Source organism: Antechinus flavipes, chromosome 6, assembly GCF_016432865.1.
Source record: "Antechinus flavipes isolate AdamAnt ecotype Samford, QLD, Australia chromosome 6, AdamAnt_v2, whole genome shotgun sequence".
NCBI lineage: Eukaryota > Metazoa > Chordata > Mammalia > Dasyuromorphia > Dasyuridae > Antechinus > Antechinus flavipes.
The window spans coordinates 905405-931488 of record NC_067403.1 but is presented as its reverse complement, the minus strand read 5'-3'; the positions used below and the strand labels follow the sequence as shown (position 1 = coordinate 931488).

Below are 26084 nucleotides of genomic sequence, written 5' to 3'. Positions count from 1 at the left end.
GAGATCAGCTCCCTGTTCAGTCATAAGCCGTCTTGCCGTGAGAATAGGCACTGGGTTTTCATACTTGTTCACTGTTGCCCAGCACTTTTCAGTTTGTACAGGACTTCATTCTCAGTAGCTCTGGGTGATGAGTCAGGAAATCAGATTCACCCCATTTCATGATGGAAAAACTGATATCTTGTGAGGAGATACAAGGTCTCAGCCAGAAACAACTGTAGACTTCATGATGAGAAAACAGAGGTCCAGGGGAAGAGACTTACACGTCTGCCAAAATCCCCTGCCTCCTGGGGGGCTTGGTTTCCACTTCAATGAAGATGCTACCTCTCCTCTTTCTCCCCCTCCCTCCCCCCCCCCCCCGCCCCAGCCCTGGCCCCACTCATTCATTTGATTCTGTGCGTTTCTCTTCTTGGAATCTTTTGGCTTTACTTCTCAGGTGTGGATGTTGGTGAGTCTTTCCCCTTAGCTTTCCTGCAGTTTGTCTTCCACTTTCTAATCCCTCCCCCCTTTCTCTCAGCATCTCCTTTTCATTCCCCACGTGAAGCACTAGTCGTGATTACGGAGCACAGACAAAGCAGCCCGGATTCTAGCAGATCCTTTGTATCTGTGGGTGTTCCCATTTCTCCTTCCTGAACCCTCACTTTTCCTCTCACTTTCAAAGATTGTTTTCCCTTGAGGTTTGAAATTGAATTAATTAAAAAGGAACACAGGGAAGGGGGGTCAGCTTAACCTGCAGATTGAAAAAGACTCCCCTCCACCCCCCCCCAATGACGTATAGTGTTCTTTAACCTTCTCCAGTTCTGTTCTCAGTGTGGTGGCTCATAGATTCCAATGGGAAGAACCGGGGAAGCCATTTATCTTGGCTCTGTGACTTCATAGGAGAGTAAACCAAGGCCCAGAGGGTTAAGTCGAGTGACCAGGGTCACAGGAGGAGGCCCGAGTTGGGACTCCCGTCTGCGTGTTCCCACTCCTTCTCTGCTGCAGTCCCCATTCTGTGGCTGACTGAAGGAGCTCTCTTTTTTCTTTTGTCTTGTCTTGTTTTTATAATGAACGGTAATCTCTGTGCTTGCTGGTGGCTGTTATTACCTTAGTTCATTCACTTGTGCAAACCTCCCTTACACATTTCTGGTGTTAAAGGTACTGGACTGGCCCTCCAGGAGACATTCTCTGCCCTCACGGAGTCTGGGCTCTAGGGCGCTGGCGATGATTCTCTTCTAGCTGGCAAGCCATACACCCAACAACTGAACTTTCTGAATTTTAAATGAGAAGGGAGGGGTGGGCATAGAATGGCCTCGAGTGCAGTCCATATCCAAAGGGGGTGCTCACTGCAATATTCCTGACTTTTGTGGGTGGTCTCTGGGGAGCGCAACCGACCTGCCCATCCCACTTTTGGGGATTTTTGGCTCAGATTATTGGGAAGCTGATATTTGCATCTAATTGTGGACCTGAGAGATATGGTCTAAATCAGTGGTAAGTCAGGTAGTTTTCAAAGCCACACATGGGTCAAGAGAACCCCCAACTAACACTACGCCTGTTTTATTATCTTTCTGTTTCGTTAAAGCATGTCTTTTAATCTGAGGGGCAGCATGGTGGAGAGAGTCCTGGGCCTGGAGTCAGGAATAGCTGAGTTCAGATTCAGCCTCAGACACCTACTAGCTGTGTGATCTTGGACCAGTCACTGAAGGCCATTTGCCTCAGTTTCCTCATTTGTAAAATGAGCTAGAGAAGAACACAACAAACCATCCCAATGTCTTTGCCAAGAAAACCCTAAATGTCGTCATGAAGAGTCAGATGTGAATAGCAATAGCGACATTTTACTCTGGTTTGGGCCCACCCACTGTTGGGGGCCCTTGCGACCGGTGGGTCATGGGTTTGATACCTCTGGTCCAGACAGTAGTGCCAGTTAGGCAGATGTGGAACCGGTTGAGTCCCTAGACCCAAAGATAATCTTTAACAGCTCTATGTTGACTCAGAAGGGGTTGCCAGTAGAAGTACCCCAGAGTCTGCCTTTGTTACTGTGCTGTTCAGCCATTTTTATCAATGACTTGGACCAAGGCTTCGGTAAGTATTGATTAAGTGTGACGATGACCCAGGGTTACGAACAATTAGCTCGCGGAGTCAGAGCCTAAAAGATCTCATGAAGGCGGAATCCGGCTGAGTGGGCCCCAAGAAAATGAAATCCAGAGAAGATAAATATACAGTCTTGCACCCCATAGTCAAAAAATAAACTTCACAAGTACAAGATGGAGGAGGTGCGGCTAGCACTTGATAGATTTGCTTTTGTTTTGTTTCTGAAGACTGCAGGTCCAATATGAGTCAATGGTGCGGCTTGACAACCGATTTAAAAACAAATGAGCTCTTGGGCAGCATGGAGAACGTGGTGTCCAGACCCAGGAAACTGGCGCTCCCCTTTGGGTTAGTCGGCCAACATCTGGTTAGAGCGAGGGCACTGACGGCTGGAGCCTGACAACGGTCCGGAGCCGGAATGGGGGCCCGCGAGGCCTCCTGGGATCCCTCCACCACGGGTGCGCGGCCACCTCTCGGCCCCCGTTGGAGGGACTCGTTTCATAAATGACACCGTGTGACCTGAGAAGGCCTTTCACATTCTGGGAGTCTGTGCAGAGTTCTTTTGGTAATAATTTGATGGCAGGGTGGAAAATCGCTAGACTTGGAGTTGGAAGCTCCGGATTCAAGTCCTGGCTCCCTGGGCAAGACACTTAACCTGTCTCAGCCTTGGTTTATTTATCAATAAAATGAGGATAACAACAATCCCTACCTCCTTGGTTGATGTAAGGCTCAGATGAGAAAATGTATGTGAAACATTTTCCAGTCCTTAAAGTGCTAGATAGAAGCTATTTTTTCTTAAAGGTCTGATTCTTCTATTAAATGCGGAGGCACGTTTTCCCCCTTCAAGGTCTCACTTTCTCATAAGACAGGTGATTTCTAAGGATCCTTCTACTTCTGAAGCTTCTGAAATTGTAGACATTTCTAACCATGGATGTCACTGTGCTCTTCCGGGGTTACCGGGGTCGGGGGGCTCCTAGCCCATGGAAGTGTCGAGCCGCAGGTCCTCAGAGCAGTGCTTAACCAGCTGCATTGCGGAATAATAACAGATCTCATCAGTCTGATCAGAACCTTCCACCTGGGACAGAAACCTGCCGTGGACAGTTAGCTGTTCCCAGCTCGAACGCTCCCTGTGATGGAGAGTTCACTACTCTGTGAAATGGCTGATTCCGTGTGGGGAGTTTTTGGTGTCTGAGCAGGTCTCTTGGAAATTGTGCCGTCCCCTGCCCCCACCGGAGCTCCTTCTGCCTTTCAGGGCAGGCAAACCGGCCTTCTGAGAGCCTTCAGTCGCTGGCACGTGTGGATCTGGCCTCCTCTGCCTTCCCATGAGTCAGTGGCCCCCTTAGGCCATATAAGTCCACTTCACTCACATGTCCCGGATCATCTCCCCGAGGTCACAGTCCTCTTCGGGAAGGACAAACAAGAGCAGCAAGGTGCCATGGCCACCCTCAGTCCCTGCTGAGGGGGGGCTACTGTTGGCAGGACATCCCTCCTAAAATATAGCCCTAGTACATCACACAGGGCCATTGGCAGAACCCAGAGAGAAGGCAGCTAAGATGGGAAAGGCTTGAGCTCATCAGGACAAATGAGCAGCAGATCAAGGAGCCAGGATGTTTCCTCTAGAGAGGAGACCTGGGGTGGCGGGGAGACATAAAAGCCCTGGGAGAGCATTTAAGGTTTAGAAAGGCTCTGCTTCTTTCTGGGAGGGAGGAGGACCCAGGCCTAACTTTCCAGCACTTAGCCTGTGACCGCCCATTGGGGACGACCTGGAGGCGATCCTCGGCATCTCCAGAGATTCCCTGTTACTCCGCAAGCCGCCAGATGAAGAATGGGGGACACAGCAGGGGGCCAATTCAGGCAAAGAGAGTGGGAGGGCCAAATGGCAGCAGCACTTCTGGGATGGGCCAGCTTATCCATTAGGACACGACTGGTGGTAGCGAGTGTTCTGCTGTCCACTCGTCAGTCAGCCTCTGGTAATAAATGGAAAGGGGAGAGTCTGTGGGCCATTGGAAGAGCCCTCGTGGACTGCGCTGCACTTGGTTAGTTTGCGGACGGGAGCACAGACTAAAAGCATGGCTCTGATCTTCCCCTCGACCTTCTTGACCTGATGCAGATCTCTTCTACTCCCTGTACTGGGTGATGCTGGTTTGCTGGCCTCTCATGCCTTAGTTTCCAGCCTCTCCTCCTTCTGGCTTTCCCAGAGCCCTCTGCGGGCCTCATCACTCCCTGCCTCAGGACGTCCCCCAGGCTTCGTGCTCAGTCCTTCTGTGGAGCCTGACGCCATTAAGCAGGCTCTCCTTAGTCCTCTGTCCTCCAGTCCTCTCCTCCCACCACCCAAAGCATAGACACGCACAGACACTCCTATGTGGACCTTTCCCTCTCGCTCTTCTTTCTTTCTCTCTCTGTCTCTCTGTCATTGTGACTCTTCTCCACATTTTTAGCTTTCCCGGTCTGTTCCCCCGGCTTCAGCTGTCTCCATAGAGATGATTCTCAGATCGGATCCTTTGGTCCCCAGCCTTCAGGCTCACCTTTCTTCCTGCCAGCTTGACTCGGTTGACCCACCAGCGTCAGGTGCAACATGTCTGGACAGAAATTCCCATCTTTCAAAGCTTTCATCATCTTTGTGGAAGGGAGGGGAAGCTGGAGAGGGTTGTCTAACCTGTCTCTTTTACCTCCAGGTGGTTACAATCCCTTCTCCCCACCTGCTGTCACCCCCAACCAACCCCCTTCTTACCTCAGCTACTATTAATAGCCTCCTGACTAGTCTTTTTGCACTGTCACTTTGTCTCCAGTCTTTCTACGGCTGCTAATGCTATCTTACTAATAAATGGGTACGATTCTCTCACTTTTCTGCCAGAAACCCCATAAACCTTGCAGTGGTTTCTTATCGTCCCCCAGTAAGCGATAGCCATGTTTGCCTGTCTTCCAGACCTGCTACAGTCTGGATCCACGTTACTAGAGCAGCCTATGTGACTTTGCTCCCCTCCTGCACTCTGTGTGTAGGCCAATTAGGTGGGAAGTGGGTTAGGAAAATACATAGTGCATTGGGCACTGGGTGTCCAGCCTCACTCACTGGCTAGGTGACCCTGTAATGGGGATAATCAGAGCACGCACCTCCAGGGTTATGGTGAGGAGCAGATGGGATTGTGAGAAAGTGCGTCACACAGAGCCCGGCCCTTGGTAAGAACTACATAGATCTTAGAAGCCATTATTGTTGCCAGTGTCACGAGGAGCCATTTCCTATATCCTTCCCTTCTTGCCGCCTTTGATCCACTGTAGGTTTCTTCCACGTCAGCCATTTGGAACCGTCTTCCTCCAGAACCCTGTGAAAAAGGGCTGCGTTTCCCATGGGGTTCGCTCCTTCCTCTCTGCCTTTGCTCTGCGGGCTGGACGTCACGTTTCTCTCCCCAGGTCTCCCCTTGCTGCTCTTTTTTTTGCTCTGGACCTACAAGATGAGCACTATTCTTAGTGTGGAGATTTCTCCACCAAGGGAGGTCTCCGGCTAAGGCAGATAAATCTGGGTTCATAGATTTAGGAGATGTCACAGGTTGTCAAGCCTCGGCTGCTGATGCTAACGGCTAGAAGTCACCAGCTGGTAAGCCACAAGGTCAGGACCCAGAGCCACATTTTCTGGGTTTTCTTCATGCTCTCGACGTCTTTCTGCCCTATTATTGGTGGGAGCCTGGAACAAAAATCAGTGCAAAGAGGAATCTCCCCCTTTCCACTTAAGGCACCAGCTTTTTGCAGCTGTGGATGTGGGAACATCACAGGAGATTAGTGTCGAAGGAGGCCTCTGCTCCAGTGAGGTGCCAGCCTGGGCCACCCCCTTGGGACAGCCATTCTTTTCCAAGTTATCACCAGAACAACTTGGGAAAGAATGGCTTCAGGATTCAGACCCTGAAAAATACAGCACAGCTCCCCCACAACACCCCAGTTCTTGGCTATGAAGGGAGGTTTCAAATAAAACAGGGAAGAAAAATCAACCTGGAAATCATGCAATAGTAGATTTGGAGTCAGAAACCTTAAAGATCAACTAGTTTAATCCCCTTAATTTTATGGTTAGAGAAATGGAGGCCTCTAGAGAAAAAGTCACTTACTCGCCCAAGGGGACCCAGCCGGGATCTCTTTAATCCTTCTTTACCTAAAGCATTGAGAGATTTCAGCACATAAGCAAGGCAGTGTGAATCCCGGGTGTGGAGCCCAGACTTTCTGTGTCCTGCTGGCTTGGCCACAAGTGCTCCTTGGGCCGGCCACCTCGTCCTTCTTGAAGGTGCAAGTCAGAGGGCACTTCCTCTCCCCCCGAACCTTCCCAACTTCATTTGTGTCTGTCTTTTATTCTCTTACTCAGTCGCAAGATCTTTCAGACCATGATCCATTGGGTCTTATTTCATTTCCCTAATGCATTGCACTATATCTGGTACATGAGTGCTGCTTAATGAAAACTGGATTTTAATTTCTGTGTAAGATTGACTGCGGCCTTTTCCCTCTCGTTCACATTATACCTGTGTGAGGGATCCTGTGGGATATTATCTCAAGAGCTCTGACAGATGGAGAAAATGGCCATTTCTGAGAACCCAACTTGATGACGGGCTTTTAAGCTAAAATCTATTTCCCTCGCCCATTCTGGCGTGACTCAGGCAATGATTGTGGCCATTTTAAGTGATGTCTCTGTGGAGAAGGACTCCAACGTGCCCCTTATCCTTTGCCTAAAATTAGTGAGACTCACTTTAGCAATTTTGCTTCAGGAATCAACTTAATGAACCTGAGTATAGAATAGTACTTCTGGTGCCAGCCTCAGAGTGACTGTTCAAGGAACTAATATTTATAGAGGTTGCTGTATTGGAGAGCCTAGCATCTTGACAGCATGTATAAGTCAGCAAACTTGTATGAGGCACCTACTATGTGCCAGGCACTCTATTAAGGGCTGAGAGCATAAAGAAAATCCAGAACAGCCCCTGCTCCGAGCAAGCCCACTGTCTAATGAGGGAGGAAGCTCACAGGGAATGTGTACAAACAAAATAGGGTGAACTGGAGAGTCAAAAGAAGGCACTGAGATTAGAGACAGCTAAGGGGTGCCGCCGTAGTGCACAGAGCAGTGATCCCAAATCGGGAAGCCCCGTGTTCTAATCTGGACTCAGACAGTCCCTAGCTTTGTGATCCTGGCCCAGCCTCTTCACCCTGTTTGCCTGAGTTTTCTCATCTGTAAGATGAGCTGCGAAGGAAACAAACACTTCAGTATGTCTGCTAAGAAGACCCAGTGGGGTTACAGAAAGTTGGTTAAGACTCAGAAATGACTGAAAAGCACAAAGATTAAGGGAAACTGGCAAAGGCTTCCTGCAGAAGGAGGGATTTCAGCTGAGACTGAAGGAAGCCAGGAGGAGAAGAAGAAGGGGAGCCTCTAGGCAGGAGGGACAACCAGTGAGAGTGCAGAGTGAGAAGGTGAAGGACCAACAAGGTTACCATCACTGGATTATAGGATATATAAGGAAAGACACGGCCTAAGAGCATTGTGGAAGTAGGAAGGAGCCAGGCTGGAGGTTTTGATCTGGAGGTAATAGGGAGCCACTGAATGTTGCTAACTTGGGGGAAGGCTGAGATCACTTGATTAACTGAAACCCCGGGGAGGGAGGCTCCATTATAAACCATGTATCATTTGATTATAATTGGTTCCATAATATGGCCGGTTGTGTGGAGTTGCCCACACGAACACAGAGGCAAAGCAGGCAATTTTGTTTTACTGTCACTCTGTGGCCCTGATAAAGAAGCTGCCTCTTCCTAATTCCACCCAGGCCAGGTATTAGTAACACCAGCCGCTCCCCCAGAACTTTCCACTGCATCCAGCTCTGACTAGGACCGTTCCCCCTCTATTGCCACTGCCCGTTCCCAGCCAAGCTCATTTCAGGGTGTGTCTTGCCACCCGAACCCCGACATAGAGGGTGCCTCCAAGACATGTTTCTTCCTCTCAGGTCGGGCCGACTTTCCTGCCTCTGAAGATGAACCTTTTCTCTGTAGCGTAATTTTTTTGCCTTTGTTTGCTGAGTCATGTGACAGTAAAATTCAGGAGGGACTCTTTCCTTGAGTATCTAGAAGTCCCGAGCCTAGGTATTGTTTTTTTTTTTTTTTTTTTTTTTTTGTTTTTTTTTGTTTTTTTTTCCAGAAAAACAATTCACCTTTGCTTTATTCAGTTTCACAAACAAAATTATCATTAAAACAAGTAAACAATATATTAACTCATTTGCTATTGTCAGAGAGAAAGTAAGAGACAGATAGATACACACACACACACACACACACACACACACACACACACATCCGGGAAATATCCATATAATTGAAGTCCCTGTTAATGTAAGTTGTCTTTGTGCTAGTTTTGATGTTTGCTTCATGAACTACAGATAATTCTTTCTTCTGCCCTGGTGGTGTACAGTTGGCTTCCATAATAATATCATTTCTTTTCTCCCTGCAGTAATTCTCATTTAAATGTTTTTTTTGATGCTTCCTCTCCTTTGGTTCTTGGTCTTTTACCTATGAATACATTTGGTTAATATTCAGTGTTACTCCCATTTCTTTTAAATTTGCTCTCTCACAGGTACCATATTCCAGTCGAGTTACATGTTTCCCATGACCCTTCAAATTTGTGTAATAATTTAGAAAAAGTTGGATTTATTCCTTTGCATTCGAATTTCTATTTTACTTTGCTTATCATTCATACTTCAATTATTTTCGAAGGTACACCTGAAATTGTAGATTTTATTGATGGTTACTTTTAAAATATGTTTAAGGAGTTACTGGTTACTCATTCTTCTTATGCCTGGTATTTTCTGTGATATTTATTTGATCATCATTGTAAAAAAAATTGCACAAACTGAGCAAAATAAATAAATGAGACAGTTTTTTATTGTGTCTGTTTTCTAGTTTTGGAAACTGAGGCTCAGTGGTGTTGTGGTTTTGTCCAAGTCATCCTAAATAGCTAAGGCCAAGAAAAGTACCTAGGTTTTCTGATCTCTAGCTTTGTGTGATTTCTTTTGCATCAAACTACCCTTCTTTTTTTTAAGAGCCTAGGTATTGTTGAGGTCAAATAAAGCAGCCAGTCAGAAAGCTTTGCCAGTGGTCAGGCAGGGAGGGAAGCCAGAGTTGACGAGGGGGCGTGTATGAAAGACCTTGAGAAAGGTCACAGCAGGGATTGAGGTAGGGATATTTCCCTCCCCAAAGGCCAGCTGCTGGCTGATGCCCCCGGACAACTTGGCCTGGGTGTCCCTCGTTAACGCGTATTCTGGGATCCTCCCCAGCGTGTTTGTCATCCGTGCTGAACCGGCCTTGGCGGGCTTTGCCTGGCCGCTTACTTGGGCATCATTGGCATGTGTATTTTTCCTGGGCCCCTTCTGGATACTGCCCCCACTCCATACGACATTGCCGTTCTCAGTGAAGGCTCTGCCTGTGGCTGAGTTCCAAATGATCCTTTGCAGCTTTTCTGATGTAATATCTTGAAATGAAAACTGGCTCATTTCTTCTTGTAACCTTCTCATTGAACAACAGACCATCTTTAGCTTGAGAGTCAAAAGACCTGACTTCTGATCCTAATGAAGCCATACTTCATAGCTCTACAGCCATGGACTCAAAATTTGGTTCTCTGGGGGTCTCAGTTTCCTTATCTTTAAAATGAGACATACTGAAGGGGCCCCCGAGGTCTCCCAGCTCTCGAGCCTTTACTATTAGCTGAGTTCCCTTTACTGGGAGAAGAGAAAATTGGAGCCGATAATCTTTGAGCTCCCTTTCTGCTCTATCTTGTTTTTGTTGTAAAGCCATAAACACAGCCTGGTGTTTCCCCAACTCTTCCGGGGGTGCAAGAGCTGGAATCGATCTCAGATATTAGTTTAGCATTTGCATATTTGTTGAAATATTTTGACTTGTCAAATTGAAGCCAAAGGCATTTACGGGGTGTGTGTGTGTGTGTGTGTGTGTGTGTGTGTGTGTGTGTGTGTGTGTGAGAAATACACTGTATTGAGGCAATTTTGGAAATGCCATACTAGGAATAATTAACTGATAAAAATTAATCATGAACTAGAACCATTGTTTCAGCCAATCGAGCTTTCTAAAGAATCGTTTAATCGCCCTCCTTTTATAAAGGCAAGAATGTGAAAGATCTGTCGCCCATTACATCTTGCTTGCCAGTCAGTAAGGTGGTAGCACACCTCATTTTAGGTGAGTCTCCCAGCAGCCTTTGGGGGTAGGCTCCTCAGTTACTTATCAAGGAGGAAATGAAGACCCCCGAGCCTGGGAGTGGGATTGGAACTGAGATTTCTCCTGCCTCCGGCTCTAAGACTCTTTCTGTTGAGCTTCCATTCATTATCCACGATTCAGGGAAATGTAGCAATTTGAAACAGGTGGGCCTCTTCTCCAGTGACCTGGACAAGGCCTTCCTCATCTTCCTCATGTGTGGCATTGAGGGTTAGACTCAATTCCCTTAGTTCTCTAAGTTTCTTGTCAGTTTCTTGAGGGACTGGGTCATTTTCATCCTTGTTTTTGTTGCCTAATGTATAAGGCAATGGGTTTAGATATGGAAGTTACCTTATTGATGGAATAAGCCTTGGAAACCTTCCCCCCCCCCAACAATCTTGTCTTCCCCAAGATTATACGGGTCCTGAGGAGCAGGGGAGATATTTGGACCCAAGTGTCCTCACTCCAAATCCAGCATGTTTTCCACTGCCCCCCACTTCTTTTCCATCCTGGATGCTCTTATTTAGTGTTAACCTTTGAAAACTGATCTCAGGGTGGGACAGCTCAAAGCTCCCATGGTCTCCCCACCCTGAATTTCCCCTCTCTACAACCCAGAACTCCCAGAATGGATATGGACCAGACTCCTCAAAGTCATTCCAAGTCGTACAGATGTTGTCCCGTGAAAATCACCTCTGCAGACTCAAGGTTCCTCAATTATGGCGGCTCACATTTAGGATTCTGCTCATTTCCCAGGAAGATTTGAAGGGAAAGCTGAGTCCAGTGTGGGGCCTGAGCTCCCAAATCTGTATATGTGGGAGCCCATTTACAAAGCAAGGAGAAAAATATTCTATGTGTGCATGTATATGTACACATATGTTCTTTAGCCCTAAAAGTGCATATGTACACAATTTATTATATAAAATTTGGTTTTGTATATAGGTGTGTATGTTTTGCTAACATGTAGTTATAATGTATATTTTGAGTATTATACGTGTATAAAATATGGCTATATTGTTATAGTGTAAATATGCTCACAGAGAAGGGGGCCCTCTGTATTGTGTCACTTTGTGAGACTGGTTCTTGCCACATTTCTTGCAGTAAATGAGACTATTTTTCAAGAACCGAGACAATGAAAACAAAAACAGTTAACTTGTGTCCCCGGGGCTGGGGACATTGTAGCAGTTCTTGTAAGGTTGTATAGCGTGCCCTCCTCCCTTCCCTCCAGCTACTTGGAGAGCCCTGTCTTGTAGCCTGCCTAGTAGCTCCCGCTGGATACTTTGTAGTTTGGATATTTGGAGAGCCCTGTCTTGTAGCCTGCCTAGTAGCTCCCGCTGGATACTTTGTAGTTTGGGTGTTTGGAGAGCCCTGTCTTGTAGCCTGCCTAGTAGCTCCCGCTGGATACTTTGTAGTTTGGGTGTTTGGAGAGCCCTGTCTTGTAGCCTGCCTAGTAGCTCCCGCTGGATACTTTGTAGTTTGGATATTTGGAGAGCCCTGTCTTGTAGCCTGCCTAGTAGCTCCCGCTGGATACTTTGTAGTTTGGATGTTTGCTCAAGGCTTCCTGGGAGCAAGAGGCCCCGGCTCCCAGGCAGGGCCTCGGTGCCTGTCAGCAGTCTGGGTGAAGAATCAAGGCAGGGACGCTGGTTTCAGGGGCTGACCTGTGCTTTGTTCTGGCTTTTCCTTCTAAAGAGACGCCGAAAGAAGCCGCAGAAATATCCTTTGAAGACCTTCTGGAGAAGGCCAAGGCCGGAGACCCCAAGGCGCAAACGGAGGTAACTGTCTGCGTTTGTCTATACTGTCAGCTTTAATTGTCAAAACAACAGCAGCCGAAAGAGCAGACTTGGGAGGGGGTCCTGGGACTCTTTCCCCTGTCTCTCCTCCTTTGCTAAAGGGCCCACTTGGTTCTGCCTTCCCTGGGGTCGGGGCCTTTTGGGGGGAACATCAACTGGGTCAGACCCTACCGCCGTGAGCTTCCGAGCAGAGCCCCCTTCCCTCAAGCGTACGGAAACGTTGCCCTCTTTGCTTTGTGAGACTGGAGCCGGCCACGATCTGCTTTTAATCTGAGGAGGTCGTGGCTGTCACCTGGAGTCAGGAGGGCTGAAAATGCCATTATGCGACTAACAGAGGAAAAGTATATATATATGAAATTTATAGAATGAAGTATCTTAGTACCAAGTGGGAAAGCCTAGCCTGAAGTTCTAGCCTGCTCCTTCCTGCTCTTGTGTTTGGACCAGTGGGTTCCCTAGCCCAGGCTTAGCTGCAGAATAAGGAGACATGAATAGGAAGCTGACCACTGAGCCCCACTACCTTCCCTTCAGAGCTGATGCAAAGGGATTTAAAATTGGCACCTGATTAGTGAGTGGCCTGGTGCTGGGAGGCACAGCGAGAATACTGTCAAACCTTTATTAAAAGCCCACGAAGCACATTGTGAGTAGGCTAACAAGCTGGACTCTGTGAAAGCAGATGGCGGGATTTATCACGTAAAACACAAGTAGTGAACCTGCTTGTAAAAGAGTGGAGCTAGAGCCAGCTCCCCACTTCTGGCTTTTCCTCATCGTTGCCATAGGCCCGGGCTGATGGGCCGTAAGGGGGAAGCGCAGTGAGTGACTTGGGCTAAGAGCCTCCAAAGAGGATATTCAGAGGCCAAAGTTTCCATTTATTCTTAGAAATTTGGTTGACTCATCAGGGAGAGGTTGTGAAGTCCCATCACACTTAGCAGCCCGAAGGTGGGAGCACACAGCCTGTGGGGACTTTGACTAGGTGTCTGTGCTTATATCACAGCCACAGCAACTCGTGTTTCTGTAGTAGCCCAGCCTGGGGGGTAGAGAGCTGGCCCTCTAGGTGGGAGGACTCGGGTTAAAATCCTACCTCTGACACACAACAGATCACCAGCCGCTCAATTTCCTCATCTGTAAGATGAAAGCCTTACACAAAATTGTCTCCAGGCTCCTGCCAACCTTCGTTCTGATCCTGATTGATTCTGTCTCTGTGTTTACTTGTGGTCTGTTTGTGTTGCTTTGTTTTTATGTTGTCTTCATTTTAAAACTGGCATTTTGTTCCAAGGGGTGGAGTTCTCCAAGGATTTTCTTTTAGGCCGTGATGTTCCGCTTGTGCCCCAAATGTTTTCAGAGGAACACGTCTCCATTTTCAGAATGTGAGCTTGTCCTCAGAAAGTTCCTTTATAATTGGTGTAGAGAAGCATCTGTGCTCTGCAGTTAGCAGTACTGGCCCTTAACGTGTGTCTTGTGGAGCCCCAGGCCAAGTTCCCAGGAACTTTCAGTTTAGCAATGAGCCAGTTTTAAAGAAGTGAGACTTCTACAATGCTCTGCCTTTGGACCTTGCCTTTTTCTGTATTCTTTATTGTTGTGCAGTCACTTTTCAATTACTTCTGACTCCCCATTTGAAGATGGCAAAGATACTGGAGCCATTTCCCTTTTTTTTCTCCAGCTCATTTTACAGAGAAAGAAAGTGAGCTAAAAAGGGTTAAATGACCCCTCTGGGATCCCATAGCCATTAAGTGTTGGAAGCTGGGTTTGAACTTACAAGACGAGTATTCCCGACTCCAACATTCTATCCCCTGCACCTCCTGAACGGGCAGAGATTCGACCGGGCCGGTGTCCAATGTCCCTTTCACTCTGAGAGTCCCTTCTGACTTTGTCCAACTCTGTGGTCCCAGGAGACGGACACTGCCCTTCCTGCATTCTCACTCAATACCGAGATAGACATGGGACATTTCAGGACGAAAGCGTGGGAGGACCTGGGGACATTGAGTGGGAGAAGGGAATCCGGGCGATCAAAGGAGATTGAATGGGGACTAGAGGCAGGAAGGAAGAGAAAGAAAATTGGAAAGCGTGGAGTGGGAAGGGGGACAGAGACCTGGCAGGGCGGCGGCCAGAAACTTGGCCCAGGAGCCAGATGGAGGCCAAGCTTGTTGATTAAGGGGTCGTGCATCATATTCTGTCGGGCGTCTAGGTGGGGAAGCACTATCTGAAATTAGCAGACGACGCAGATGAAGAGCTGAACAACTGCAGTGCAGTGGACTGGCTGATCCTCGCCGCGAAGCAGGGCCGGCGAGAGGCCGTCAAGCTGCTGCGCCGGTGCCTCGCCGACCGAAGGGGTGAGTGTGGGCCCCAGAGGGCCCGGGCAGAGACCGTTTCAGAGGAGAAACCCCGGCCAGGGGCCGTACGGCCCCCACTTAGTGCAAACGGGATGATCTCTCATCTGGTTGGCGGCAGGAGGGGCGCGTTGCAGGGAGGGGGGACGAGCTTGTCTCTGCTCAGAGCCGTTTGTCATCTGGGCCAGGACTTTGAAACTAAATTGACGCAGTAATAAATTGTCAGCTCTCCTCTGATGCCTTCCCAGCAACGTGGGACAACAGTGGCTCATGTTCTTCCTTGTCTTTTTTGAGGCATCACTTCGGAGAATGAGCAGGAAGTGAAAAAGCTGTCCTCGGAGACCGATCTGGAGCGCGCTGTGCGCAAAGCGGCCTTGGTCATGTACTGGAAACTCAATCCCAAGAAGAAAAAGCAGGTGGCCGTGTCGGAGCTTCTAGAAAATGTGGGCCAAGTCAACGAACAAGGTAAATGGGGACCAGGAGCGGCACAAATCCCGGCTTCTAGTCCCAGCTCGGGCTGGCAAGTTCAGCTTTCGACGGTCACTTGCTCCTGGTAAAATAGAGCTGGCAGTGCCAGCCGATTGTTCTGAGAAGCAGATGCCTGTGGGAAAGCACTTTCTAACATTCAGTTAGAACAATAATGGATGTCCTCAGGCGGCGGGGGACCCTGGGACCCAGGATCCCAGCGTTCCCAGATAAAAGACTGAGCAAGGAGGGACCTTAGAACTAGAATTCCGGAGCAGGGGCTCTCTGGCACTAGCCAGGAAGGGCCTTAAAACCAAGAATTCACATCAGTCAGAGAAAGGGGCCTTAATACATAATTACGCTGCTTGAGAATAGCAGCGGAGTCTCACAAACAGTCGCATCAGTAGCTATAAAAGTTCTCACGATTTGACCGCTTTAGAGACCTTGTGCAAATACATTTCAAATAAGATATCCCTAGTAACAGATAGACGACCAGGCCCAATAGTCATCTACCCAATGATGGAAAACAGTCATTTACCTACGACCACATGTTTTCAGATAGAAAACAGTAGTTTTTATCCTTGCATTTTGCTCATGGCTTTTAAGCTGATCACTTGCTCTGAATATAGAGATTTGCTATAAGAGAAAAAAGCAGGGAGGACCAAAGCAAACTTAGTCGTTTGACTTTGGATACAGGTAGTGATCATTTCATTACAAAGTTGGAAGGCTGTGACTTCAAGTAGAGTTCAAAAAGCCCAGATGAACAGACCTCCACTCTCTGAAGTTCTGGCATTTCTCCAGGATGTGGATTTTCTGGTTTATTGGATCTCATCCATATCTAGAGTCAAACTCGAGAAATAATAATAATTATAATGGGCAAATCCCATATCAGAGGCTTTATATGTAAAAAGAAAAAAAAGTTATAAATCATTGTGCCTCAGTGTCTCTGGGCTGAAACGTAGTGAGGCAGTAAACAGTGAGACCATGATGCACTTGAATATTAGTTAATTTGCAGAATGGTTTTGAAATCTCCATTTTCAGAGAATTTGAATTAACCAGCAATCTAACAAACTCTCTTAGAAAGTCCTTGCGTTACTCGGCAGCAGAACTTCAATACCACATCTCTCCTCACTGCTCTGTAGCATTGTAGAAAAGATTTTGCTCTTAGAATAACCGCAGACTTGAAGAATAAAACAAGAATTCAGTTATTAGCACCTTGAAAGCATAAGCTGAAGAGGGATTTGCAAAGTGTTGAAGGACCCTTTTTCCTAAAGGGGTGGCTCGGTGGAAGGCTAGTGCTAAGGTCCACACGATGGACTGAGGAAATGTTTCAAGTTAAACAGCTTTGATCAGGTTGGGCACCATAGAAGGGCTGAGCAGAAGCGGGATTCTGTGTCCCCCAGTAATCGATGAAGTGGGTGAAGGGCTTAGGCCAGTGAGCGAAGGATGGACTATGCCCTAGATTACAATTATGCTGAATGATCAAAAGTAAAACTACAATATCAGTTCCAATGCTAAATTTCAGATTACAACCAAAAATCCTTTAGAATTTTTGGAAATGAGAGCCAAATAGTCACCTGGATTTTCTCATATGAGAATTTCCTATTCCAAGCCAAGGTTATTTCTTAGGACTGATGACCTTGCTAGGAAAAATGGTTCTCTGAGATTTTTTCCACTTCCCCCAAACCCAGTTCAGTGACCAAAGCTCAACATCAAATCAAAAACAAACTGAGACTTTTAGTAGTGTACTTCAGGGTTTGCACCCAGAATCATGTTAGCACTGACCAGTCAGTGGTGATTATGCAATTGAAATCCTAAGAGATTAGCAATTTATCTTGCTATCTAAAGAGATAGTTTTAGGCTAACCCCACATTCTGAAAAGAGGGGAAGGAAATAGCTCTAAAATGAAAGGTCAATCTCGATAAGATTTTTTTACCTCTTCCCCACTTCTCCATACACAGTAATTACCAGTTTTAGCTGAATTTTCAACATTTTTCACTTTTCCATTTACAAACCAAATCTAAGTTCTATATTTCTAGAAATGACCATTACCTATCAATTTGTATTTACTGTTTCATAGCAAATGCATTTCCTTTTTGACTTAGGGAAGAAGTAAGTCAATTAGTACCAAACTGTTTAATGTTTAGTCTCAAAAACCCCAGAACCTGCTAAAAAAAAAATAAATAAAACTGTTTTAGCAGTTCTACAACTTTAATTAACTTAAGTTAGGGATAAAGGTAGCTGGAAACAATTTGCAAGAATAGGGGTAAGCTTGTCCCCGTTTTAGAAACCATACCTAGAATAAATCCTGAGAGCTCCCTGTGCCATCCCAAAAGGTGACTCCCACCATCCCAGAAAAATTGGGGTCTACACAAGATTAATCTGAAGCATCCTTCAAATAAATCCAATTCAGAATTACCTTGTGCCCCAGGAAAGAGACCGGGCTTTCCTGGGGGCTCTGCTACTTCGGAGGAGTGGGACTTAAAATTGATAGGATCCGCTTACTTTTTTTGGGAAGGAGAAGGCCAGTGGATTTCAGATTAGATGGAAAGAGTCCTAGCAAATTAGCCATTCTAAAATTTCACATTTAGCTAACATTTCTAATAGTCTATAAAAAGGTAAAAGAGAGACAAGGAAGATAAGTTGAGATGGAGGTTTTTTACAGGAGACAAATAAGGAGAAAAAAGGTTTTAATTGCTCTGTGATCGTTGGCTAGGAAGTAGGCCCTGGGCTGTGATCCATCATTATCTCCTTTTCTATCTTTTGGAGGGCATAAATTTTGGGGACAAGGGCTAAAGGTCTCTCTTTTCTGCTGGAACCGTGGCTGCTTCAAGCTAAAAAGGGTGGTAGCAAGTCATTTAGATAAAGTGTACATTTTACAAGTAAAATGCATCTTACCTAACAGAGAGCACAATCTTTCTGGCCAGATGGCAAGAGCTTGTCCTAGAAACTTAGGACTTAAAAATTTAACATTTTTCATTCAACCACTAAAATCCCACAACACTGAATGGTCACTGGGATTGCTTAGGGATGAATTAGTAACGGATTTTAGAAAGTCAGTATTAAAGCATCAGAAATGGCTTTCTGATGGGGAATTCTGCTATGATAAATTCTGGAATCTCAACTGTATTACATTCTGCATTTGCTGTTTTAAATTTAAATCATATAACCTTCCATGAAATGTCAGCACAGAGCACGAGACTGTCCATAGGATCTAGAGCACTTGGCAAACTGTGCTGTTTCTTCTGTGTGATATACAGTTTTCAATGTAAGGAGAGAAATACCCAATCAAAGCTAAAATGACAAACTGATAAATTAGCTGAATTTACACTAAGATCCCCAATCCACAGTTGTAAATGAATTTAAGCAGAACAATTGAAAATCAATATAAAATAATTAATCTAACTGGGAACTAGATCTTCATTCAGAATTCATCTGAAAGGAAAAAATACTGATCTGTGGCACAGATGTATGTCTAACAGTGGCAAAATATTTTAATATCCTTTATGTTGTATTAAAACAGTTTGCCACTGAGACACCCATTTGTGCCATACTACTTCGACTCAGATTATCCAAGAACAACCAGTTTTTCAGCAATGGAACAAATTATTTGTCGCATGCAATTTCGTCCCGTTTTCCTCAATTGAGTTAAGGGTTCTCTTATGCCATGGCCTATTCATTTTGAGGCATGGGGAAAGAGCTTAAAGTTCAAAGGTCCCCAGATTTCCCCCAGCCAGCCTCAGTGGAGAGGGTGAGGACAGATGGGGAACTATCTGCTAAGAAAGAGCTGAAAGGGCCACATCCTTCTACATGTTCGGGGTCCACAGGAGGTCATCATCTGGAGAGAAACTGAGGCTGACTCCGGGATAGGGGGAGTGGAGGCCAGCATGCACGAAGAGGCTGGACATAACCACAAGCGCAGAGACCTTAAGCAGGGCAGCAGCGTAATCAGGATAGTCTTGGACAGTGAATCTCTGGTCCAAGGAGAGAAGCTGAACTTAGGAAAAATGCAGGTTAGTTGGCATTGCAGAGACATGGCAGACTGTCACAGACTGGCAGGAATAATACAGAGAGAAGCAGGCTTTTAAAATCTTAGATACTACACTAGTTCCCTCTGCACTTCTGGGGATACTCAGTCCTACCCTTAAGCATAAAGAAGTGGGAACGGGCACTTTACCTCCCTGTTTTCAGTGACCAGTAGTTCCCAGCTGGGACCCCCTTGCTTTACATGAGGAGCAAGAAAAAAGACTGCGATTCGTCTGTCTTACTTTTTGTCAAGAAAACCAAGAGTTTTGAGCATCAGATAAGTGTGTGGGTCACAGATACCAGATGATGGGGGGCACCAAAGTTGGGGTTCGGCTGTGTGAATGGCCAAAAGGTAGATTTGTTCAGGGAAGAGATTACAGACAAAATGAAGGGTACATAGACCCTGGGGATGGTAACTACGAAAGCGTGGGAGAGCATAAGAAACACGAGTTCCTCAGTGGACCTCACAGTTACTCAGGAGAAAGGAACTGAGCCAGGAGGTTGGGGCATTTCCTTGTTATTTAACCGGCAGGCTTAATCCTGAACGGGACTTAGCACCCTGAGAGTTAGTGTAAGGATGAGAAGTGGGGTTGGGAAGCAGAGTGAGGTAGGGGAGATACCCCCCCGCCATGCCACCTGGTAAGGAGGTAGAGTACCATGGCGGACCGACCCAGAGGAAGGCAGCGGCCATGGGCTGGCCCACTAGTAGGTTTTATAGGGAAAATTTCTCCTCAGGGACCGAGACTTGGATTTCTAACAAGATGTGGCAAAGTGAGACTGCTGAAGACCCCCACGGGGGGAGAGGAGGGTCTCAGGGGTTTGCCCTAACTTGGATTTCTGACTGGAAGACCTGGGGAGGAGGGGAACCATAGAGCTAAGCTGGTCTGTCTGAGCCTTCTCCCTGCCAGCCTCAGGGATGATTTGTTTATGAATTCCCGCCCTGAGCACATCGAACATGACGGCCTCATCAGCATTATTATCATTATCAGTAATCCTGATCCTGGCCAGCTCCGGGGCCTCTCCAGGGAGAGCAGCAAAGCTCTGGGGTTAACTCTGACCCTCTCAGGAAATCACGGGGGCAGTCGGGGAAGCCGAAACAGGGGGATTATGGGTGAGCGGCGATGGGGACTTGGGAGGTGGTTCCTGGGCTTCTCTCTCCCATGTTTGTTCCCTGGGCAAATGACTGACTTCTGATCCGCTCGTGTTGTCGTCCAGATGGTGGAAAGCAACCCGGACCCATTCCCAAATCGATCCAGAAGCAGAGGAGAATGCTGGAGCGGTTGGTCAGCAGTGAATGTGAGCACAGACTCCCCCCGCCTCCCTGCCATCCCTGCACCTTTGTCTTCCTGGAAGAGAGGCCTTTTCTTCTGGTCCGGTCTAATCGCTTCCAGGGATGAAGGCGGCTTGTTCCTCTTTGGAGGGAGCCAGCTTGTGGGTGTTATCTGGGCCCCTTCCCGGACCTTGCAGGTTCTCCGTCCTTTCCTGGCCCAGACTCGGGGCTTCTGCCTCTGCAGCCAGGGCTTGCTCTTGATGGATTCCCAGAAGCCACAGCCCGTCCGAGCATAGACACCTTTAAGTCACTTTAAAAGAAAAGTCGTCTTCATGACAGCCCCTGGTCTCAAAAAAAAAGCACAATCTGAGGAGAATGTGGGTTTTCCACAAAAATGGCGGCCGACCCTTCCTCCTTAAGAGGGAGAAAGCTTTTCCTCCTGAGGTGGCTGACGTCATTGAGGGCCAGGCAGATGAACTTAATTACCCAGGGGCACACGGTAGCGGATGTTAGAAACAAGTCCAGGTGGCCCCTCCACCATGGCCTGCCTCACAGATCCAGCTCACGAGGAAGTCGAGACATCGCCCTCGCGATGCCATTGGTCCTCCTCGAGAACAAAGCCGCACGAGGCGGTCCCCGGGACCCCCTCGTCCAGTCAGTACCTGACCCAAAGCTCCCCTTCCAGGGCCCGTGGCTGGCTCAGGGACTTGTTCTCTCTCCTGATTTCTACTCGTGTCCTTGTCTCTCTGGGGATAAGTGGGCTAAGTGAACCCCCTCTGGTGTGGCAGCCCCCCTCATTCTGGGAGTCTCGGGTGCCGTCACCTCCCCAGACGGCCAGTGTTCCAGGCCCCAGGCCGGCCTTAGTGCGGCCGGAGCAGACGTGAGATTTTCTGCCTCCCCGGGAGTGGGATGTCGCGCTTGGAGTCGGGGTGCCGGGCTGGTGTTCCGTTTCTGAGGTTCCCAGCTGTGTGCCGGGGCGGGGGGCAGAACGTGGCGTCTCCAGCCAGAACCCTCTGCCTTCTGTCATCATCCCTGATGATAAAATACACCTAAGTAGGAGGAAACTTCCTGGAGAGAGAGGGAGCCCATGGCAGAGTGTTAGCTCAGAGCTGGGACAGACACGACCGGCACTGCCCAGTGTTGGCCACACAGCACCTGGCCACAGAGCCCCCCCCAGCACTGGCCACAGAGCCCCCCCCAGCACTGGCCACAGAGCCCCCCCCCCCGTGCTGGCCACAGAGCCCCCCCCAGCACTGGCCACAGAGCCCCCCCTAGTGCTGGCCACAGAGCCCCCCCCAGCACTGGCCACAGAGCCCCCCCCCCAGCACTGGCCACAGAGCCCCCCCCAGCACTGGCCACAGAGCCCCCCCCAGCACTGGCCACAGAGCCCCCCCCAGCACTGGCCACAGAGCCCCCCCCCCAGCACTGGCCACAGAGCCCCCCCTAGTGCTGGCCACAGAGCCCCCCCCAGCACTGGCCACAGAGCCCCCCCTAGTGCTGGCCACAGAGCCCCCCCAGCCGGGGGCATCCCCTTCTGTCGCAGCACCGGCCCTGGTCTGCGGGGGGACACGGCTTTAGCCACCCTTGTCTTCCCTCCCCCCAGCTAAGAACTACGTGGCTCTGGACGACTTTGTGGAGATCACCAAGAAGTACGCCAAGGGCATCATTCCCAGCAACCTGTGTCTGCAGGATGACGATGACGACGAGCTCGCGGGGAAGAGCCCGGAGGACCTCCCGTTGCGTCTGAGGGTCAGTGAGAACCGGTTCTGTCCCAGGAAAGGGGGAGGGGGTGGGGGCCTCCCCAGCGCCGTTTGGAAGGTGGCTGCGTTCCCCCGAGAGTAATAAGGGGCCTGGAGAGAGCCTGACTGTTGGCAGAGCGCGCTGACACATGATGGCCCTCCAAGGGAAGTACCGAGGGAAGCGTCCCCACTCTACGGACAGGAAGCTGAGGCTGCTCTGCCCCCCTCTGGCTGCCCCCCTCTGGCTGCTCCCCATCGGGCCGCTCTGCCCCCCTCTGGCTGCCCCCCTCTGGCTGCCCCCCTCTGGCTGCTCCCCATCGGGCCGCTCTGCCCCCCTCTGGCTGCCCCCCTCTGGCTGCCCCCCTCTGGCTGCTCCCCGCCGGGCCGCTCTGTCCCCCTCTGGCTGCCCCCCTCTGGCCGCTCCCCGCCGGGCCGCTCTGTCCCCCTCTGGCTGCTCCCCTCTGGCTGCTCCCCGCCGGCCGCTCTGTCCCCCTCTGGCTGCTCCCCGCCGGGCCTCTCTGCCCCCCTCTGGCTGCCCCCCTCTGGCTGCTCCCCATCGGGCCTCTCTGTCCCCCTCTGGCTGCTCCCCATCGGGCCGCTCTGTCCCCCTCTGGCTGCTCCCCATCGGGCCGCTCTGTCCCCCTCTGGCTGCTCCCCATCGGGCCGCTCTGTCTCCCTCTGGCTGCTCCCCTCTGGCTGCTCCCCATCGGGCCGCTCTGTCTCCCTCTGGCTGCTCCCCTCTGGCTGCTCCCCATCGGGCCGCTCTGTCTCCCTCTGGCTGCTCCCCTCTGGCTGCTCCCCATCGGGCCGCTCTGTCCCCCTCTGGCTGCTCCCCATTGGGCCTCTCTGCCCCCCTCTGGCTGCTCCCCATTGGGCCTCTCTGTCCCCCTCTGGCTGCTCCCCGTTGGGCCTCTCTGCCCCCCTCTGGCTGCCCCCCTCTGGCTGCTCCCCATCGGGCCGCTCTGTCCCCCTCTGGCTGCTCCCCTCTGGCTGCTCCCTGCCGGGCCGCTCTGTCCCCCTCTGGCTGCTCCCCATCGGGCCGCTCTGTCCCCCTCTGGCTGCCCCCCTCTGGCCGCTCCCTGCCGGGCCGCTCTGTCCCCCTCTGGCTGCTCCCCATTGGGCCTCTCTGTCCCCCTCTGGCTGCTCCCCGTTGGGCCTCTCTGCCCCCCTCTGGCTGCCCCCCTCTGGCTGCTCCCCATCGGGCCTCTCTGTCCCCCTCTGGCTGCTCCCCGTTGGGCCTCTCTGCCCCCCTCTGGCTGCCCCCCTCTGGCTGCTCCCCATCGGGCCTCTCTGTCCCCCTCTGGCTGCTCCCCGTTGGGCCTCTCTGCCCCCCTCTGGCTGCCCCCCTCTGGCTGCTCCCCATCGGGCCGCTCTGTCCCCCTCTGGCTGCTCCCCTCTGGCTGCTCCCCATCGGGCCGCTCTGTCCCCCTCTGGCTGCTCCCCTCTGGCTGCTCCCCATCGGGCCGCTCTGTCCCCCTCTGGCTGCTCCCCTCTGGCCGCTCCCCGCCGGGCCTCTCTGCCCCCCTCTGGCTGCTCCCCTCTGGCTGCTCCCCATCGGGCCGCTCTGTCCCCCTCTGGCTGCTCCCCATCGGGCCGCTCTGTCTCCCTCTGGCTGCTCCCCATTGGGCCTCTCTGCCCCCCTCTGGCTGCTCCCCATTGGGCCTCTCTGTCCCCCTCTGGCTGCTCCCCATCGGGCCGCTCTGTCCCCCTCTGGCTGCTCCCCATCGGGCCGCTCTGTCTCCCTCTGGCTGCTCCCCATTGGGCCTCTCTGTCCCCCTCTGGCTGCTCCCCGCCGGGCCGCTCTGTCCCCCTCTGGCTGCCCCCCTCTGGCCGCTCCCCGCCGGGCCTCTCTGCCCCCCTCTGGCTGCTCCCCTCTGGCTGCTCCCCATCGGGCCGCTCTGTCCCCCTCTGGCTGCTCCCCATCGGGCCGCTCTGTCTCCCTCTGGCTGCTCCCCATTGGGCCTCTCTGCCCCCCTCTGGCTGCTCCCCATTGGGCCTCTCTGTCCCCCTCTGGCTGCTCCCCGCCGGGCCGCTCTGTCCCCCTCTGGCTGCCCCCCTCTGGCCGCTCCCCGCCGGCCTCTCTGCCCCCCTCTGGCTGCTCCCCTCTGGCTGCTCCCCATCGGGCCGCTCTGTCTCCCTCTGGCTGCTCCCCATCGGGCCTCTCTGTCTCCCTCTGGCTGCTCCCCATTGGGCCTCTCTGCCCCCCTCTGGCTGCTCCCCACTGGGCCTCTCTTCCCCGGGCCCGGGGCTCCTCCTTCCTCCCGTCCGGACCTCCCCGGCCCCCTGACGTGCCCGTCTCCCCGGCAGGTGGTGAAGTACCCGCTGCACGCCATCATGGAGATCAAGGAGTACCTGATCGAGCTGGCCTCCAAGGCCGGCATGCACTGGCTCTCCACCATCGTGCCCACCCACCACATCAACGCCCTGGTCTTCTTCTTCATCATCAGCAACCTGACGCTGGACTTCTTCGCCTTCCTCATCCCCCTGGTGGTCTTCTACCTGTCCTTCGTCTCCATGGTGATCTGCACGCTCAAGGTCTTCCAGGACAGCAAAGCCTGGGAGAACTTCCGCGCGCTCACCGACCTGCTGCTGCGCTTCGAGCCGGACCTGGACGTGGAGCAGGCCGAGGTCAACTTCGGCTGGAACCACCTGGAGCCCTACGCGCACTTCCTGCTCTCCGTCTTCTTCGTCATCTTCTCCTTCCCGCTGGCCAGCAAGGAGTGGATCCCCTGCTCGGAGCTGGCCGTGGTCTCGGTCTTCTTCACGGCCGCCAGCTACGTGAGCCTCGGCGCCTCGGCCGAGCCCTACACGCGGCGCGCGCTGGCGGTGGAGGTGGCGGCCGGCGCGCTCTCCGTGCTGCGCGCCCTGCCCCTCGACTGGCCCTGGCTGGGCGCGCTGGGCCGCACCTTCGCCGCCGTGCCCCTGGGCCAGCTGGTGGTGCTCAACGTCAGCGTGCCCTGCGCCCTCTTCCTCTACCTCTTCTACCTCTTCTTCCGCATGGCGCAGCTGAGGGGCTTCAAGGGCACCTACTGCTACCTGGTGCCCTACCTGGTGTGCTTCATGTGGTGCGAGCTCTCCGTGGTCATCCTGCTCGAGGCCTCGGGCCTAGGCCTGCTGCGCGCCTCCGTCGGCTACTTCCTCTTCCTCTTCGCGCTGCCCGTGCTGGGCGCGGGCCTGGCGCTCATGGCCCTGGTCCACTTCTCGCGCTGGTTCGTCTCCCTGGAGCTCACCAAGATCCTGGTGACGCTGGCGCTGTGCGGCGTGCCGCTGCTGCTGCGCCGCTGGGCGCGCGCCCACCTCTCGGTGCTGGAGATGCTGCGCTCGCTGAGCCGCAGCTCCATGGTCAAGCTCATCCTGGTCTGGCTCTCGGCCGTGGTGCTCTTCTGCTGGTTCTACGTCTACCGCTCGGAGGGCATGAAGGTCTACAACTCCACGCTGACCTGGCCGCAGTACGGCCACCTGTGCGGGCCGCGCGCCTGGAAGGAGACCAACATGGCGCGCACGCAGATCCTCTGCAGCCACCTGGAGGGCCACAGGGTCACCTGGACGGGCCGCTTCAAGTACGTGCGCGTCACCGACATCGACAACAGCGCCGAGGCCGCCATCAACATGCTGCCCTTCTTCCTCGGGGACTGGCTGCGCTGCCTGTACGGCGAGCCCTACCCCGCCTGCGCGCCCGGGGGCGCCGGCGGCCCCGAGGAGGAGCTCTGCCGCCTCAAGCAGCTGGCCAAGCACGAGTGCCACATCAAGCGGTTCGACAGGTACAAGTTCGAGATCACCGTGGGCATGCCCTACGGCAGCGGCGAGCGCACGCCCGAGGAGGACGACATCACCAAGGACATCGTGCTGAGGGCCAGCAGCGAGTTCAAGGGCGTGCTGCTGAGCCTGCGGCAGGGCAGCCTCCTCGAGTTCAGCACCGTGCTGGAGGGCCGCCTGGGCAGCAAGTGGCCCGTCTTCGAGCTGAAGGCCATCCGCTGCCTCAACTGCGCCGCGCAGCTGGCGCCCGCCGGCCGCCACGTGAAGATCGAGCGCGACTGGAGGAGCGCCGTGCACGACGCCTTCAAGTTCGCCTTCGACTTCTTCTTCTCCCCCTTCTTGTCGGCCGTTTGACGTCCTCCGAGGGCCCCGGGCCGGCCCCGGTTCCGCTGCCGTCGACCCGGCCCCGGGCCTGCCGAACTTGGTAAAATCACGCAGT

General features: G+C 51.7%; 1 protein-coding gene across 2 annotated transcripts in view; it reads left to right on the top strand.

Moving 5' to 3' along the window:
* WFS1 (wolframin ER transmembrane glycoprotein) overlaps positions 1 to 26084 on the top strand; it is a 43918-nt gene extending 17834 nt beyond the window's left edge. For both annotated transcript variants that reach the window (XM_051964227.1, XM_051964226.1), the window contains exons 3-8: positions 11965 to 12047; positions 14248 to 14392; positions 14684 to 14854; positions 20096 to 20176; positions 21754 to 21899; positions 24197 to 26084. In XM_051964227.1, the coding sequence (XP_051820187.1) occupies positions 11965 to 12047; positions 14248 to 14392; positions 14684 to 14854; positions 20096 to 20176; positions 21754 to 21899; positions 24197 to 25999 (2429 nt within the window). In that variant the 3' untranslated portion in view covers positions 26000 to 26084. The remainder of the gene's footprint in view (positions 1 to 11964; positions 12048 to 14247; positions 14393 to 14683; positions 14855 to 20095; positions 20177 to 21753; positions 21900 to 24196) is intronic.